This window comes from Sesamum indicum, linkage group LG7 (assembly GCF_000512975.1).
Source record: "Sesamum indicum cultivar Zhongzhi No. 13 linkage group LG7, S_indicum_v1.0, whole genome shotgun sequence".
In the NCBI taxonomy this organism is placed as follows: Eukaryota; Viridiplantae; Streptophyta; class Magnoliopsida; order Lamiales; family Pedaliaceae; genus Sesamum; species Sesamum indicum.
Window position 1 is genome coordinate 4,692,729 of NC_026151.1, and position 17,293 is coordinate 4,710,021.

The 17,293-nt window shown below is 35.1% G+C and overlaps 4 protein-coding genes across 4 annotated transcripts; 1 reads left to right on the forward strand and 3 right to left on the reverse strand.

The window, feature by feature from the left end:
• Nucleotides 1,582–5,816, forward strand: LOC105166235 (26S proteasome non-ATPase regulatory subunit 14 homolog). The gene is made up of 6 exons (XM_011085523.2): nucleotides 1,582–1,784; nucleotides 1,898–2,075; nucleotides 3,282–3,363; nucleotides 4,367–4,543; nucleotides 4,634–4,801; nucleotides 5,444–5,816. Exons 1-6 carry the CDS (start codon nucleotides 1,643–1,645, stop codon nucleotides 5,633–5,635), a joined length of 939 nt encoding a protein of 312 aa, XP_011083825.2. The 5' UTR covers nucleotides 1,582–1,642; the 3' UTR covers nucleotides 5,636–5,816.
• Nucleotides 6,442–7,651, reverse strand: LOC105166316 (probable carboxylesterase 13). Its single transcript, XM_011085624.2, is given in 2 exon segments — nucleotides 6,442–7,248; nucleotides 7,251–7,651. Coding segments are annotated over 2 exon segments (942 nt in total). The 5' UTR covers nucleotides 7,501–7,651; the 3' UTR covers nucleotides 6,442–6,556.
• On the reverse strand, nucleotides 10,543–12,069 carry LOC105166236 (probable carboxylesterase 7). The gene has a single exon (XM_011085524.2). It carries the CDS (start codon nucleotides 11,774–11,776, stop codon nucleotides 10,670–10,672), a length of 1,107 nt encoding a protein of 368 aa, XP_011083826.1. The 5' UTR covers nucleotides 11,777–12,069; the 3' UTR covers nucleotides 10,543–10,669.
• LOC105166237 (probable carboxylesterase 7) lies at nucleotides 10,552–15,821 on the reverse strand. Its single transcript, XM_011085525.2, has 2 exons — nucleotides 14,716–15,821; nucleotides 10,552–10,674 (listed from the first exon to the last, which is right to left on the reverse strand). Exons 1-2 carry the CDS (start codon nucleotides 15,680–15,682, stop codon nucleotides 10,670–10,672), a joined length of 972 nt encoding a protein of 323 aa, XP_011083827.1. The 5' UTR covers nucleotides 15,683–15,821; the 3' UTR covers nucleotides 10,552–10,669.

Here is a 17,293-nt window from a genome sequence, read left to right on the forward strand (position 1 = left end):
CTAAATAAAATATATGATATCATCTTTATGCACATGGTATATGTATATTGTATGAAATAGAAGATGCAACAAGATTTGAAATAGAAAATTTAGTCGACAATTGATATCGACCACATGAATAGACAAACATTACGCTTATCATACGACCAACTATGTAATAAATATAATAAAATTACTTATAATTTGATTAGTATAGGGAAAAATACAATTTAACCCCCTATGTCTTTTAAAATGCATCAATTTACTTCTTTGTGTTTTTTAAAATTAAGCACTTTACTTTCTTAGACAGGGGATAAATTGCTTTATTTTAAAAAATACTGAGAAAAAATTATAATTTTTTTTTTATAAAAAAATAATTTTCTTATTTTTAATATCATAAAAAGATAAATTACATTAAACATCAATAATATATACTTTATTTCGGACATGCGAACAATATTCCACATCAAGTATTTGCAACCTACGAGGGCTTTTGATTTCTTCTTTTGTTACGTTCTTTGTCAGAATAATGAATAAATAATTTATTACATTTTAATTCGATTTTTGAATTTTGTATATACAATTCATTGCATGTTTTTCACTAATCGTTACGGCACGCCGTCTCTACGTGTATATAATTAATAATCATTTACACTTCAAAATATATTATAAATAAAATAAGATTGTAAACCAACATATCATATTTAATAAATAAATATAAAAATAAAACTAATTTAGGGATATTATCAATACAAAAAAAAATGGTATGTGCGAAATGTTCATATTAGTATAGATAGATAGTATAAATCATATGGATGAAAAAAAAAATTTGAATACGGGTGGTTGAAAATGCATAAGAATATTTTTGGTAATTTAAAAAATTAGTGTCGCGGTGTAAGTAACCGCTACTTGTGAGTGAGAAATGAAATCCATAGTTCCAACCCAACTCATCTAGTTCTGGGCTGGGTTGGGTTGGGTTGGGTTTAAAATTTTTTAACATGGAATTAATATGCTTTTTTATAAAATAAAATTAAATAGATTATGGGTCTTATATGGATTCTAATGGATCCTAAAATGGGTTGTTTATGTTTAATTTTCTATTAGTTTAACAAAAGTAATTTTAATAATATAATATAATTGATAAAATATATTAGTATAAATTATAATATAAGTTCATTATGTGTACTATATGGGTTGGTGACGGATTTTAAGTGGGTTGATGATGGGTTCTACATGGGTTGATGATAGATTTTAAGTGGATTGATGATGCAAAGGACATTTTGATCGGTTCAACACAAATGTTGGATAGAAACCTAACGGAAGCTAACGAAATGAGTTTGTTGTTAGACGAACGTTAAATTCAGGAGAATATTTATAATATTTTAAAAAATAAAAATATATTTTTAATTATGTCAAATTTCAAGAAATATGGATTTAAATTACTCTATTTTTTTATTAAAAACAAAAGTAATCCAATTAGGGAAGGTTCAGTAAAATTACTGCCACAAAGAAGAACTAACAAATGTATAAGGGCATCACTGCAAAATGTTATAGTACCAAAATACCCTCACCTCCCCTGCCTTGTTTTCAAAGAAATCCAACTTCAAAACTGTGCTTTTTTAGCTGCCAAGCAATAAACCTGACATACAAAGAGGAGGAAGAAATGGTGGGCATGGAAAGACTACACCGGATGTTCGCCGGCGCCGGCGGAGCCCTTGGCCATCCGCCACCGGACTCCCCCACCCTCGACTCATCTGAACAAGTCTACATCTCATCTCTTGCCCTCCTCAAAATGCTCAAACACGGTAAATCTAGGGTTTCTATTTCGGAGTAACAGTTCAGTACTTCCTATGGATTTTCTTAATGTGCTTACGCGATTAGGGTTTTCGTGGGGCGTGCGTGTGATTAATTATTACAGGTAGGGCGGGGGTGCCGATGGAAGTGATGGGGCTGATGCTGGGGGAGTTTGTGGACGAGTATACGGTGCGTGTGGTTGACGTTTTCGCGATGCCCCAAAGTGGAACTGGGGTCAGTGTTGAGGCCGTGGATCATGTTTTCCAGACTAATATGCTTGACATGCTCAAGCAAACTGGAAGGTAGCAAATTATTCTTAATTTGGAAGGGATTTTCAAAATTATTTTGATCTGAAAGGAATTCTCAAGATCAATATGACTTGGAAGTTCATTTTCTCTTGTTTTTAAACTGCAGTGTTGCTTTTTACTCTAATATGTTTGTTATGTGGGTCATGTGATTAATATGGTGAAGGTTTTTGGCCATTTTTAAAGGAGAATCAGTAGTTTCAGACAATCTAGTTCTGGTAGTTTTAAAGTGGAAATGGATAAAAAAATTAACCTAATTATAAATAGTAGGATGGAAAAGTTATCACGGTGTAGGTAATCCTGTTGGATGACTTGGGAAAATGTGCCTAAATTGTTTCAATCATCACATGTGGACTAAAATCTTGTTCTTGTGTTATTCCTGTGAGATTTTAAACTGTAACTCCTCATCACCCACAGAAATTAACCATAGAAAAGATTTTACAGTAATGGTTTAGATATCTCTGCATGATTTATTCACTACTTGCAGCTGGTTTTGTTGTGCCTTGTTTGTGCAATACTGTGTTCATTTGTTAGGACTAAAGGTCTCAGAAATCTGTTACAGAATATGGAAAATAACATGGCTAGATTGAAGTATCAATGCTTATGCATTTTCACTCTATTTAAATAGGACAACAATTGAAGTTACCAATTACCTATAATCTTCTGTAGTCATTTTGTAGAAAACTTAGTTTCTTCTTGTCATTTGGTTTCTGAGAGAAGCTTATCTCTGGTCAATTGGTCAACCATCTATGCAATATACTTCAAAATGGCTATCTTAGTTCCTTTTGAATGCACAATTATCACTAATTGGATGCTATACTTCTTCATCTATGTTGAGTTTATTTTTTATGTATAGCTTTGCCAGTAATCTGATTCTTTCTGTATATCTATTTCCTCTGCTTTATAACATTGATGTCATGTTCTGTATGTAATTAATATCTTATTAGCCTAAATGAATGAATTAATGGTACAGAAATTTTTACACCTATGAGTTTGGTGGCATTTTAAATTGTTGATTTATGTTTCCTTTGCAGTGTAGCGTAAGGCTATATCATGGTCATCTAACCTAGGCTTCTTTGAGTTTACATGTAAATTTACTCATTTTATTTAGTATTCAATTTGGTCTATTCACCATTACTGGAATCAGAAGTAGTTTCTCCTTTCATGATTAAGCAATTTAGGATTCTGTTTTCTGTGTTACAGACCTGAGATGGTTGTTGGTTGGTACCACTCACATCCTGGTTTTGGATGCTGGCTTTCTGGTGTTGACATTAACACTCAGCAGGTTAATGCTCTTCCGTACATGTTATGTGTTGATATGTTCATTTATTTGTTGATGCTATATCTGTATTAGACACATGCGCATGTCATCTATATTGGTGTATCTTCTGACTTGCTTGTTTTGTTTTTGAGATGTTAAATACTCCATGACTGTCTCAACCTTTTCTAATGCTTAATTTGGTGCAATTGTTAGTTCTCCTTCTATCTTAAGCTGCGAAGTGGAGTTACTACCTTTAGAGCTTGTTTGGTTGGGGTGAAAATGGGTGTCTAAGAAAAGTAAGTAAAAAGGGATATATAAGAAAAAGTTTGGTGTTTGGTTAGGGAGAATAGATAGAGTGGAAGTATAACCAGATGTAGATAGAACCCTTATGGGGTCCAATTTTTGTTTCCATCCAAAATTGGGTGGAAAAGTGAACGTACAAGGCCAAAAGACAAAAAGTACATAGTTTATTTTTATTTACTCTATTAATCATGTATATAATTTCCCTCCATTTCCTTTTTTCTTTTCCTTCTAACTACACCCCTGCATAATCTTTGAGAAAAGATAACCATATAAAAAATCTTCTTGTTCTTGTTTGGTGAATATTTCTATTAACAAATTTTTAAATTTAATTTTATTATTTTATTAACTTAAATTATTTTAGTATTGTGTTAACTTGTTTATTTTTTCTGTACAAAATGAAGAGAAAGAGTACAGTTTAAAAAATTAGTCTTTCCTTTGCAATCTATTTTCATTGTACTAAACAAGGAGAAGTATTGAGATTTACTCTCCTTCCAATCATATCAAAGTCAAACAACTTAATTGAAAATTATTATCCTCTCCCCTCCCCCTTTCGCTTCCCTTTTTCTCTAATTGAGCAAAACGGACCCTTAATCTTTTGTATTCAAACGCACACTGAATGGGAATTTCTGGGGGTGACAAAGACAATCAGTGCTCGAGCTACTTAAAGACCATGACTCGTTGATAAGTCTTTAAGTAAAATTGTATTATATGTTTTATCATGCAGAGTTTTGAGGCTTTAAATCAGAGGGCAGTAGCAGTGGTGGTGGATCCAATTCAAAGTGTCAAAGGAAAGGTGGTAATTGATGCCTTCCGTCTGATTAACCCCCAAACCATGATGCTTGGTCAGGAGCCACGGCAAACAACATCCAACCTAGGGCATCTTAATAAACCATCTATTCAGGTAATGCCGCCCCAATTTTGAGGTCCATACACTCTCATTCATACTCATTTAACTTTGGTTTCTAATTTTGAAGAGTTGATGTCATTGCAGGCTTTAATTCATGGGTTAAACAGGCATTATTATTCCATTGCCATAAATTATCGGAAGAATGAACTTGAGGAGAAGATGCTCCTGAATCTTCACAAGAAAAAATGGACAGATGGACTGACACTTCAGCGTTTTGATGCGCACTCCAAAACAAATGAGCAGACTGTCCAGGTACTTTGGGGTTTCTTCTTAAATCTCTATTGATTTTTCTCATAGCTGGTAGCCACGAAAAAAGCAAGTATGATTGGTCAATGTTAAGGACCCATGTTTTCTAACCTGGTAACATGTGTGAGCATGTCAATTCTATGAAATAGAAATGCTTTTCCCTGTAGGCTATGCAGATCGCCTAACTGAAAAACAGTTATAATGTGTTCCTTTTCAAAGTTCTCCATAATATTTCTTGTTCAATCTGTTGAGAAGAGTATCCTAATTCTTTTTAATGGACATAATATGTTAGGTCATGCTCTCAGAATTGGTTGGTGACCAACCACTTTGGAGGAACTACACAATTTACAGTTTGACTGCTTGATATATTTCTTAGCATATTAAACATGGCTTTATGTAATTATAACTTTGTCTTTCTATTTTGGGTCAAGTAATGTGCAATTGCATTTGTTAGATGTTGTTTGGGTTATATCAGCCTCTAGTCTCCATTTGGGCTAAATCTATTTCACATGAAATTATTTTTATTAAATCTCTGAGATTCTAATGTCATTCTGGAAGGACAATGGTAAGTGATTGACGTCTTGCATACCTTGTCTCTCTGTTTTCTTGTTTTAATGTAACAATTTTTATTGTTTGCTACAAACACAGGAGATGCTAAATCTAGCTATCAAATATAATAAAGCAGTCCAGGAGGAAGATGAGTTGCCACCAGAAAAACTGGCTATTGCTAATGTGGGGAAACAGGACGCTAAAAAGCATCTTGAGGAACATGTCTCAAACTTGATGTCTTCAAACATTGTTCAAACACTGGGGACGATGCTGGATACCGTTGTCTTCTAGATTTGGAGTTGAGAGCATAGGAAATAGTTGTTTAACATATGGCGTCTGCTCACTTTCATTCGAAACTATCTTTTATATGGTTTCTGATTTTACTTTGCTGTCAACTTCCTCATTTGTATTCATATGGGATGAATGATATTTACCTTTGCACTTTTGTTCCAACCATTTTGTTGACCCTGAATCGTAACGATCAAATTGTTGTCTTCAATTCTTACGACTTCTGATGGTCACCAGCAACAGTTGCTATAGGGATGGGTGAGGATGTTCTCTGGTGCAACGCCCCTATGGTTAACGGGATTGTCTTATTTTTTGGTCACGATAAGGGAGTGCCTCATGTTTTCTGCCCTCCATCCCAGCCCACGACTTGGCAATTTAGAATGTTGGCTAATTCTGGTTGGTTAGTTAGCGTCTCAGGCGACTCTGCTTCTCTTCTGCACATTTATGTTTCACCACAGTATGGTATTCCTACAGCCTCAAAATACTACTACCCAGCAGGACTACCATGAATCCCATCACTATTCACTTGCCAATCACTGGAACTTAGGCTGTGTCTGCTTTTCTATTTAGGTGTCCTGCCGGAAGGAATCTGTGGTTGGTGTCTGGAAGAACACATAGCATGGATTTGAAGTTAAACCATATGCATAGTAGTCTGAATAGAGAAGAGACAAAAGAAATGACTAACTTTAAGCAATAAATTTTCTCTAGAATTTTACAGAACTTTGTCAATAACCTATTTTATGTATAATACAGTAATGATATTTTATGACTTGGCGGGTTGCGAAATTGCTTTCTCAAGAGGAAAAAGATCATGAGGAATAAGAGAAATTCATTTCACATGAAATTATTACAAGTACATTAACGTTAATTGGCAACCAAATGTAATTTCAACAGAAGTAATTAAGCATGATCTCATGTAAGCATTCAGTTACTATCCCTGTTGAAGAAATCAACCAATCTTCTCATCCTCTCCTTTGCCTTCTCATTATTCAGGTCATGCATATGGAAGCAATGACCCTCCCCTTCCGTTTCATGGATCTCAATCATACCCCCCCACCCACTCCCACTCAAACCCTCAAAGTAAAGCCTCCCTCTATCCCTCAAACAATCCTTCTCAGACACAGTCACCACAACTCTCCGGCACCCCAGCCCCGACAAGCTCGGCCCACCCTCCGCCACCGGGTTGATCTTCGGGTCATCATAATCCGGGGACGACGGGCACACCAGCGGCCACAACCGCTCACCAAATGCCTTCATAACCGGGTCCAGTGACTCCGAAGCGACAGGATCCGACCCCCAGAAATACGGATCCGTCAATGCAATTCCAAGAATTTCCAGGTTTAGCCCCGCGTCAGCATTCCCTGCCCGCATAGCCAAGTTATGGACTATGTTCGCTCCGGCGCTATCACCGGCGAGAAACACACGTCTGAAATCCGCGTGCTGGTTGAGTAAAGCCTCAGGCCCATCTCCACTACGATGGGAAGCCACCCACTGGACGGCAGCCCAAGAATCCTCGTACGCAACAGGAAGAGGGTGTTCAGGAGCCCTTCTGTAGTGCACGGAGACTGCTACAACCTGGGATTCTGCTACAAGGGCATTCAGGTAATTGTGGTAGCCCCTCCATGGAAGTAAATGAGGAGTGGTAACTTTTCAGTGTTGCTGCTGTTGCTAAGCTTAGGGAGATAGATTCTGACATAGACTTCTGTTCCAGGGACTATATCTCTTACATCCTTCGACGTGACGCCAGTTTGAGGATCAACGCCCGCGGGAAGGGACTCAGTCCCCATCAGTCGTTCGACATGGCCGTTTTTGTAGACTCTGAGGAATGTGGGAAACTCATAGTCGAGCTCGTTGTCTGTTGCTGCCATTTTGAGAGGACAGAAAGCAGTTCAGAGTTCAGTTTATGGGTAGTGGAGATGAAGACTGCAACCTGTAATTGTGTTGATGCCGAGGTTATGGCATGTGAAGAACATCGAAGCATGTAATTTGTTCGACATTTAACAACTGGGGTTATGATATAATTAATAACTTTTTTATTTTTCCCTAGGTCTTTAAGATTTCAATACAACGAGAAGAACGTGGTTCTTCATTTGGAAAAAAAATTAGGATAGTGTAGTTTTTAATTGTTATATAATAATTATTAATTATGATTAAATAAAATTTTATAAAAACTAAGTTTATTCATCATGCATGAAAAATATTTTTGCCATAATTTTGAACTGTAACAAATGTTTTTCTGATGGCTTTAATCATGACAAATATTTCAGTTATACTCGTAAAATTTATAATCAACAACTATTATGTGACCTTGGTAAATGACTATTTACTGCTGTTAGCTATTTATTTTTAACTAAAGATTAGTTATGATTAAATATTATATCTTTTCTAATGTTTTGTTTATTTACTTTGTTTGTTTGTTTGTCTACTCTTAGTAGCATGATTTTGCTTAATTAATATCTATATAATTAATTGGGTGAAATGTTTTTGTAGATAAGAATAGAATTTGTTTTGGTACTACAACTATGGTAGGTGTCACTTTTAGTTTCATAAAACTCATAATTGCGTATTTTTAGTCCCAAAAAGTCATGCGCATTGTGTTTTTGGGACTAAAAGGGCGTTGTTTGGAACTAAAAAGATTTTATAACTTCGGGACTAAAAACGCCCAAAATTACATTTTTCGGGGATTAAAAAGACGTGATTTTGAGTTTTATGAAACTAAAAGTGTCACTTACCATAGTTATCATACCAAAACAAATTCTACCCTTATTTTATGAGACTAAATAAATATTTTTTCATGATTAATTCATTAGTACTTGAGTTTGAATGTATTGAATAATATAATAATGAATTTGAGTCTTATTTTTTTAAAAAAATATTTATTTGGTTATAAATTTGTTTCGTAAACCCTATATTCATTGACTTTTTTCATGAATCATGTGTTATACTCTTACTTGCTGTCGATTTTGTCTGTTGTTAATAATCAGACATTCACTAAATAAATGAGAATTATTGAATCTGATCAATTATTTAACAATAGTGGAATCTCAACTACTTAGATATGTCGGATCCAAATTTTAAAAAATTGAACATTTATATATTATTGTATATAGATTTATATACCAAATATTAATTATTAGTAATTATGATTGTGACGTCTCTAGGATTTTACACACAATTGACAAATTAATTAGTAATTATTAAGAAAATTTAAATTTAATTATAAATAAATTATAGGTCAAAATTCAAATATAATAAAATTTGAACGGAGTAAATTGAAACTCATTGTAATATTCGGGAGTAAATTATATTAATTAAAAAATTAAATAAAATATAATGATAATTATATAAAAGATTAAATAAAATAAAAAAATAATAGGGGGAGGGACAACAACATGTGCTGCATGCCACCCACCGCCTCACCCCCTTTACGTATTTTAATTTACACACACAATTTTAAATGAAGATACAACACATTTGCGAGTACGAAAATTTTGAATTTTAATTTATATTAATTTAAATAAATATATTAATTATTTAATTTATTTACTAAATGTAATTTATATTGACATACTAAAAAAAAAATTGGATTTGACACAGATAAGGAAACTGTTCGAAAATCCGTTCCACATTGGAACGAGTTTTGGAACACATAAGGAACAGATCTTGATAGATGATGTCATGATCCCCATTATTTTTTTGGTTTATAATTTTGAACGACCAAACTGTTCCAGAATGTGTTACAAACAAACAGTTACAAAATTAATTCCAAAAACTATTTCAAAATAGTAACGGTTAATGGTTGAAATTCTATTGGGAACACATTATTACAATGACCATTCCTATACGTGTGACAATGGATGTCCAAAATATAACAGTTAGATAATGCCAAAATGAGGTACAATTTAGAATGGTTTGAGTACACACATAATTAATTATGCGAAAAATCATTCATAATTATGAGTTTTACTTAAGACGTAATGCCTTTCAAATACCGTTCCAAAATTCGCTATAATTTGTAGCAATTTTTTTTGTATTATTAATTTATATTACTGAGACTGTTCCAAATAAAGTAGAACGACTATAATTTAACAGTCAAAAAAAGTTGTTCCTAAAGTCTTCCTAGTGACAGTTGCAAAATCTAAATTAACGGCTATTTTTTTAATTGCTAAATATGTGTTCCAGTACGCGTTTCAAATTTTTTTATATACATGTGTTCCTTTATTTTCATTTAATCTTACTATCTTGTTCTATTTTTTTTATTTTCTCTCTATTTTCTTAATTTTTCTAGAATTTGTAAACTTTAAAGACGGGAGTTTCTGTCTCCAAATTAAAAACCACAAATTTCCAACTTCAAAGATGAAATTTTATGTCGCTAAATTAAAAATAATAAATTGTCGGCTTTAGAGATGAAACACAGAGAGAATAAAGAAGATCAAATTTGGAACCATCCATAACTAAATTAGTCTCTCGCACTATCATTTTATAATCTCAACGACCGAAAATTCACTCACTAAATTCGCCTTCTAAAAAATTCGACAATTTTATCTTTGTGAGTGCATATGGACTAAAACTGTCTTTTAAAAGTTGCATAGAGGTAAAATTATCTGAAAATCTGTCAAAGGACTAAAAGTAAGCAATTTTGTAAGTTACTGAATCTAAACAAAAATGGACACAGTTATCAGACTAAAATTAAAATTAGGCATACTTAACCTATATATTAATTTGCAATTCTTGGATAGACTCTATGCTTTGCTCCCCATTTATTTGAATTCTCGAAATAAAATGGATTAGTCACCAAAAATATCGCATTGCATCTGTGATATAAACAATAAAATAAACAACACATAATGTGTACGTTTAGTGCGTCCAAGTTTCCACCAGTTTTTATGCCCAAAGCATACAATCCATTATTCGGTTCAAACATAAAACCACAACCATAATATTTCCAATTTATTTAGAATACATATCACCGATGGTCCAACAAACGACACATTTGTAAGCATTCAGTTCAAGAATAGAGAAAGACCGATGTATAGTCTAATGTCTGTTGAAGAAATCAGACATTCTTCTCATCCTTTCCTTAGCCTTCTCATGATTCAAGTCAAACAAATGGAAGCAATGACCCTCCCCTTCCACTTCATGGATCTCAACCATACCCATCCACCCGCACCCACCCAATACCTCAAAGTATAGTCTACCTCTATCCCTCAATATATCCTTCTCTGCCACACTCACCAGCACTCTCCTGCACCCCAGCCCCGATAAGCTCGGCCCACCCTCCGCCACCGGGTTTATTTTTGGGTCATCATGATCCAGGCCCGACGACTGGCTCAGCAGCCGCCATAACTGATCACCAAAAGCCTTCCCATCCGGGTCCAGTAACTCCGACCTGACAGGCTTCGACCCCCAGAAATACGGATCCACCAGTGCAATTCCAAGAATTTCCAGGTTTAACCCCGCATCGGCACTCCCTGCCCTCATAGCCAAGTTATGGGCTATGTTCCCGCCGGCGCTATCACCGGCGAGAAACACGCGTCTGAAATCCGCGTGCTGGTTGAGTACAGCCTCAGGCCCATCTCCACTACGATGGGAAGCCACCCACTGGAGCGCAGCCCAAGAATCCTCGTACGGAACAGGAAGAGGGTGCTCAGGAGCCCTTCTGTAGTGCACAGAAACTGCTACAACCTGGGATTCTGCTACAAGGGCATTCAGGTAATTGTGGTAGAGGGCAGAAGAGGGTGAGAAATGACAGAACCCCCCTCCATGGGTGTAAACGAGGAGAGGTAACTTTTGAGTGTTGCTGCTGTTGCTAAGCTTAGGGAGATAGATTCTGACATAGACCTCTGTTCCAGGGACTATATCTGTTACATCCTTGGACGTGACGCCTGTTTGAGGATCAACGCCGACGGGAAGGGACTCATTCCCCTCCAGTCGTTCGACACGGCCGTTTTTGTAGACTCTGAAGTATGTGGGATACTCAAAGTCTAGCTCGTCATCCTTTGCAGCCATTTTGAGAGGAAGAAAGAATTTCAGAGGATAGCGTATGGGTAGTGGAGATGAATTATTTTGAAAAGGGTATGGGTAGTGGAGATGATGAAGACTGAAACGTCTTCTTGTTTTGCCTACCACACCTTTGCTAGACATGGACCAAAAAACTCAAATACTGGTCCCCTACTTTTGTCCTATGATTTATGAAATTTTATACTTGGTCACATATATATTTAATCAAAATTAGTATTTATAGTCCCATATATGGTAAGTTTAATCCCTTCCTCACTCCCGCCATTAGATACTAATAGCAATTTTCATGTGGCCATTTGCACTTAAAAAAACTCCATGTAACGCTCACGTATATAAAAGCCAAATCCACCGTCGCAACAGTAGAAGTTCTCCAACCATCAAAAGGATTTTAGAAGATGATTTAGGCCCCTTTACTTTTTTGGAGATGATTGGGTTTGGATAGATTAGGTTGTGATTGGTATGCGAATTAACAATGTAATGAATGCTTTAGTCTTATATTTACATCAACTACTTAGCTATTGTATTAAACTGTCATTGTGTTATAGTAATGGCAAGGGTAAATTATATTTTTACTCACATAAGTAGAATTGATTCTAATTTTGGTCTCACACGTAAATGTGTGAATTGGCTTGAGTGTGGGACTAAAATTGGAAACAACTCCACTTATGGGACTAAAATGAAATGTACCCTTATTTTGATTGTATTGACTAATGAAGAGAGCATCTGCCATTATTAATTGGACGAAAATCCCTCGATGGTTCTCAAATTGAAAAAAAAAAACACATGGCACTCAATGTGCGAATTGACCTGAGTGTGGGACCAAAATTAGAAATAGGTCCACTTATGGAACCAAAAATGTGATTTACCCTAATAATAATGATGACGTGGTTGAGATTTTAACGAAATGATGAAATGAGAACTTTTACTCACGACACAATAGCTCACCAGGTGAAAATACGATTTTTAAGGGGGTTTTTTGGTAGGTGTGGTCACAATCAATGAATAGTAGATGATGTTAAAAAATAATATTTTTGGTACTTATAGTGGTATAAAAATTATGTAGTCTGGTAAGGTGTATGTGTAAGATATCCCCGTTGGGGGACTACACTTCTATATATAGAGGGGGTGTTTCCACTGTTAGAACTCTGCACACTACCTTTATTCTCGAAAAATGTGGCGAGATATGTGTGGATAAGGCATGATTTGATCTTATCTCCAACTAACCATCCTGCAGCAACACGTCTTTGCTTGGGGTAGGACTCCATGCATGCGGGGACTCTTATTCTACGGGGAGTTTATCTATGTTTAGGAGCCCTCAATCTTGGGGGCACCTCGCTTCTCCCGGGTTTACCTAGTTGGCCTTGAATGTAGGTCTATGGTTTGAAAAGCGTTTTACCATGCCTCATTCTTGGGCCGAATCTATGGTCCTTCTGATGGGCTACCTTTTTATTGGATTGATGACTTAGCTTGGACTTTATAACCTCTTTTTGGGTCAAGTCTCTTTGAGCCGTACACATCAAAATTATATTTATTTGTTGAATATATTAATTAAGTATTAAAATATCTAAAAATTATATACAATAAAATTTCAGATTCCAAATTTAAAAATCACAATAGAAAAATTAATGTACTAAAATTCACTTTTTAAAGTTAAATGTTTATACAAAAAAATATCATTAATTAATTCAATTATTATTTATTTATAGAATATATTAATTAAACATCAACATACATAAAAATTTGCATCTAATTTTTTAAGTTATATTATTTATTATAAATAATTTAAATTAAATTTTACACTCTATTTAAAAAGATTGACCATTATGATGAAAAGTATAAGTATTATTTTATGCAGAATATCGAGCACGAACTTCTGTCGTCAGTTTTTTAATAGGGGGACTGTTTTTGCAACTAAAAAAGTTAATATATGAGACTAAACTTGGATATTTTTAAGTTTGAGACCAATACCGCCACTGCCCTTATTGCGTGGGACTAGAAAAATATTCTTCAAATAAGGTTATTGAGTTTATAAAATATTAGAAATGATAATATTATAATTAATAGGATAAATTACAACAATATTTTCTAAGATTTCGTATAATTACGAATACTTTATCGTTGTTTGAAAAATTATAAATACCCCTTGATCGTCTAACAATTAGTCCAATTTGTTAGTTTTCATCCATCTTTTGCGGTGAACAGACCAAAATGCTCTTGTGGATTAAAAATTATAATTATATTTATTTTTTAAATTTTTTTGATTTTTTTATGAATTAAGTATATTGTTTTTTTATAATTTTTAAACTTTTTCCATCTACCCTGTTCGTTTTTTTTTATATTCTTAATTTTTTTAGAAAAAATAAAAAATTATAGTAAGGATAAAATTGATAATTTCATATCTCCATTCAAGTATTACATAATTTCATCAAAAGATATTTTGAAACACTCTTATCCCAAGACAAAATGTTGATTTGGCAAGACATTTTGAAATGTTTTAAAATGCTTTCCAAGTTAATAGAATGAAGTGAAATGGGAGCGAGTTATTTATAAAAGTTGGAAAGGTATTATTGAATAAACATGTCCAATTAAAAAAAATACTTGCAAATGATCATGACTTTTCATCCGAAAGGATGCATCATTTCACCCAAAGAATAGATTATTTCATCAGAATAGACACACTAATTCAACCAAATGACACCACTTCCGTGATTGAAATCTATTCGGTTGATTAGAGACGATGGCATGCATCAATCACGTCCATATGTTACAAACTTATTGTGTATCGTGCATTATAACTAATCACTTGTTACGATTTAAAATTTGGAAATTGAAGGGATAAGTGTCCAAAAATAACTATCATCGGCTGATTCAAGAAAGGAGACCCATCCACAGTTCTGCGTCCACCTTAGAACTCAGCTAGCCCTCTTAAGACACACACTGCTCCTCCATTCAAATTGACAAACAAATGTAATTGAACAGAACTAATTAAGCATCATGATATCATATGTAAGTATGTTGTTCAAGAATAGAGAAAGACCGATGATTAGTATATATGGTCTAATGTCTGTTGAAGAAATCAGACATTCTTCTCATCCTTTCCTTAGCCTTCTCATGATTCAAGTCAAACAAATGGAAGCAATGACCCTCCCCTTCCACTTCATGGATCTCAACCATACCCATCCACCCGCACCCACCCAATACCTCAAAGTATAGTCTCCCTCTGTCCCTCAATATATCCTTCTCTGCCACACTCACCAGCACTCTCCTGCACCCCAGCCCCGGTAAGCTCGGCCCACCCTCCGCCACCGGGTTTATTTTTGGGTCATCATGATCCAGGCCCGACGACTGGCTCAGCAGCCGCCATAACTGATCACCAAAAGCCCTCCCATCCGGGTCCAGTAACTCCGACCTGACAGGCTTCGACCCCCAGAAATATGGATCCACCAGTGCAATTCCAAGAATTTCGAGGTTTAACCCCGCATCAGCACTCCCTGCCCGCATAGCCAAGTTATGGGCTATGTTCCCGCCGGCGCTATCACCGGCGAGAAACACACGTCTGAAATCCGCGTGCTGGTTGAGTACAGCCTCAGGTCCATCTCCACTACGATGGGAAGCCACCCACTGGAGCGCTGCCCACGAATCCTCGTACGGAACAGGAAGAGGGTGCTCAGGAGCCCTTCTGTAGTGCACAGAAACTGCTACAATCTGGGATTCTGATACAAGGGCATTCAGATAATTGTGGTAGAACACAGAAGAGGGTGAGAAAAGACAGAATGCTCCTCCATGGGTGTAAACGAGGAGAGGTAACTTTTTGAGTGTTGCTGCTGTTCTAAGCTTAGGGAGATAGATTCTGACATAGACTTCTGTTCCAGGGACTATATCTGTTACATCCTTCGACGCGACGCCGGTTTGAGGATCAACGCCGGCGGGAAGGGACTCATTCCCTGCCAGTCGTTCGACACGGCCGTTTCTGTAGACCCTGAAGTATGTGGGAACCTCGAAGTCGAGCTCGTTATCCGTTGCAGCCATTTTGAGAGGAAGAAAGCAGTTCAGAGGACAGGCTATGGGTAGTGGAGATGATGAAGACTGAAACGACTTGTTGCTTTGCCTACCACACCTAGGTTGATGTGGCCCCAAATTCCATTAAAATTCGTATTGATAGTCCCAAAATATGGTAAGTTCATGTGGCCCTTAGCTAGAGACTTTTGAGTGGGACACTACATTCCATTCAGGTGCATAAAATCCAAACCAACTCTAAAAAGAATTCTTAATTAACCCTTAATCATCTGCTTATCCCCTACAAATTCTTTCCAAATCTTTGCTTTCATCAAGTGTTTTATGTAAAAAGAATTGGATGATTTTAGAGACATTTTTTAAAGGATTAGTAGATGATCTAGTGGATGATTTTTTGTTTACAATCGTGGTCATTGATTTGGCTTTCTATTGTATGCATATGAGGATCATATAATAATTTCTTTTACAAAAATAATCACCAGCTAACAGCTATGTGAAGATCACATGCTTATAGCGCTAGTTTTGAATAATTCAGTTACAAAAAAAAAAGGGGGGGGACTAAAATTACTATCCATTTTAGACTAACAATGCAAATTTTGATAGGACATGGGGTCAAAAATAAATTAGGCTCGTTGAATTGAAAAAAAAAAACTCTTTAAATTAGTAACTTATTAATTTATCAATAATTGATACCTCTTTAAATTAATAAAATTATAGGGTTCCAACATTATTAATTTATAGAGGTTTTACAATAATAGTTAAAGATTTAAATTGGGAACAATTGCTTTAGGGACTGATTCTGATTCTGATTCTAAAGCTAATGGATCATTAATTTTAGGAGACTCAAATGGGGGAACAACGTCAAGTGCACGACACTCTTATGATCATTCAGGCTCAAAATAGGACAATTCAAATGATCAAGGCTCAATATGCACAATGGGCCAAGTTGGGCTAGCCCCGTTCAAGGCTGAATTGAACCAATAAAAAAATAGGTTGGATTGGCTCAGACCCGTTTGGGGTCGAACTGATCGTCTGATCCTAGGTATTGAAACCTGGGACCAACCCAGTCACATGGCCGAAGACCACTTGATTTTGAGTCGGATCTGGAGCAGGCCTGTTGGGCCATTTTTCTTTTATAAAAAAATACATGACGTATAAATTTCATTTTATTCTCCTAAAAACGAACTACTCTTGTAGGTTTTTTATACTCTTAAAACTCTGAAAATATTATCTTTATTGTTCTACTTGTACATTTTCAATACTTCAATTAATTAATACTCTTTGTTTAGTTTTTTTAAAGTTTATTTTAATTCTTTTTAAACTTATTATCATCTGAATTTATTATTGTAAGCTTGTTCGTCAAATTAATGAATTATTATTTAAGTTCATTCACATAATCTTAACTATTATTTTTTCTGTTTGTGATTTTTATGTGATTTAATTTATTATTTATTTTGTTTTAAAATACAACCATAGATTTAAGTAATTATTCAATAGAGAACCTCTATAGTATTAAAAATAAATAAATAAATAAAATAGGCATATTAGAGCGTAATCCAATCTTGTCCGAGCCTCAACCGCGCTCATTCATAGACTGAGCTTGAGTTTAAAAATGCACCTAAATTA

What these genes read in the sequence shown, in the direction of transcription:
- LOC105166235 (XM_011085523.2), top strand. Translation starts at nt 1,643, where the DNA reads ATGGTGGGCATGGAAAGACTACACCGGATGTTCGCCGGCGCCGGCGGA. An exon ending in CCTCAAAATGCTCAAACACG is followed by an intron (nt 1,785 to 1,897) that starts GTAAATCTAGGG and finishes TAATTATTACAG; the next exon opens with GTAGGGCGGGGGTGCCGATG. An exon ending in TTGACATTAACACTCAGCAG is followed by an intron (nt 3,364 to 4,366) that starts GTTAATGCTCTT and finishes TTTATCATGCAG; the next exon opens with AGTTTTGAGGCTTTAAATCA.
- LOC105166236 (XM_011085524.2), bottom strand. Translation starts at nt 11,776, where the DNA reads ATGTCTAGCAAAGGTGTGGTAGGCAAAACAAGAAGACGTTTCAGTCTT.
- LOC105166237 (XM_011085525.2), bottom strand. Translation starts at nt 15,682, where the DNA reads ATGGCTGCAACGGATAACGAGCTCGACTTCGAGGTTCCCACATACTTC.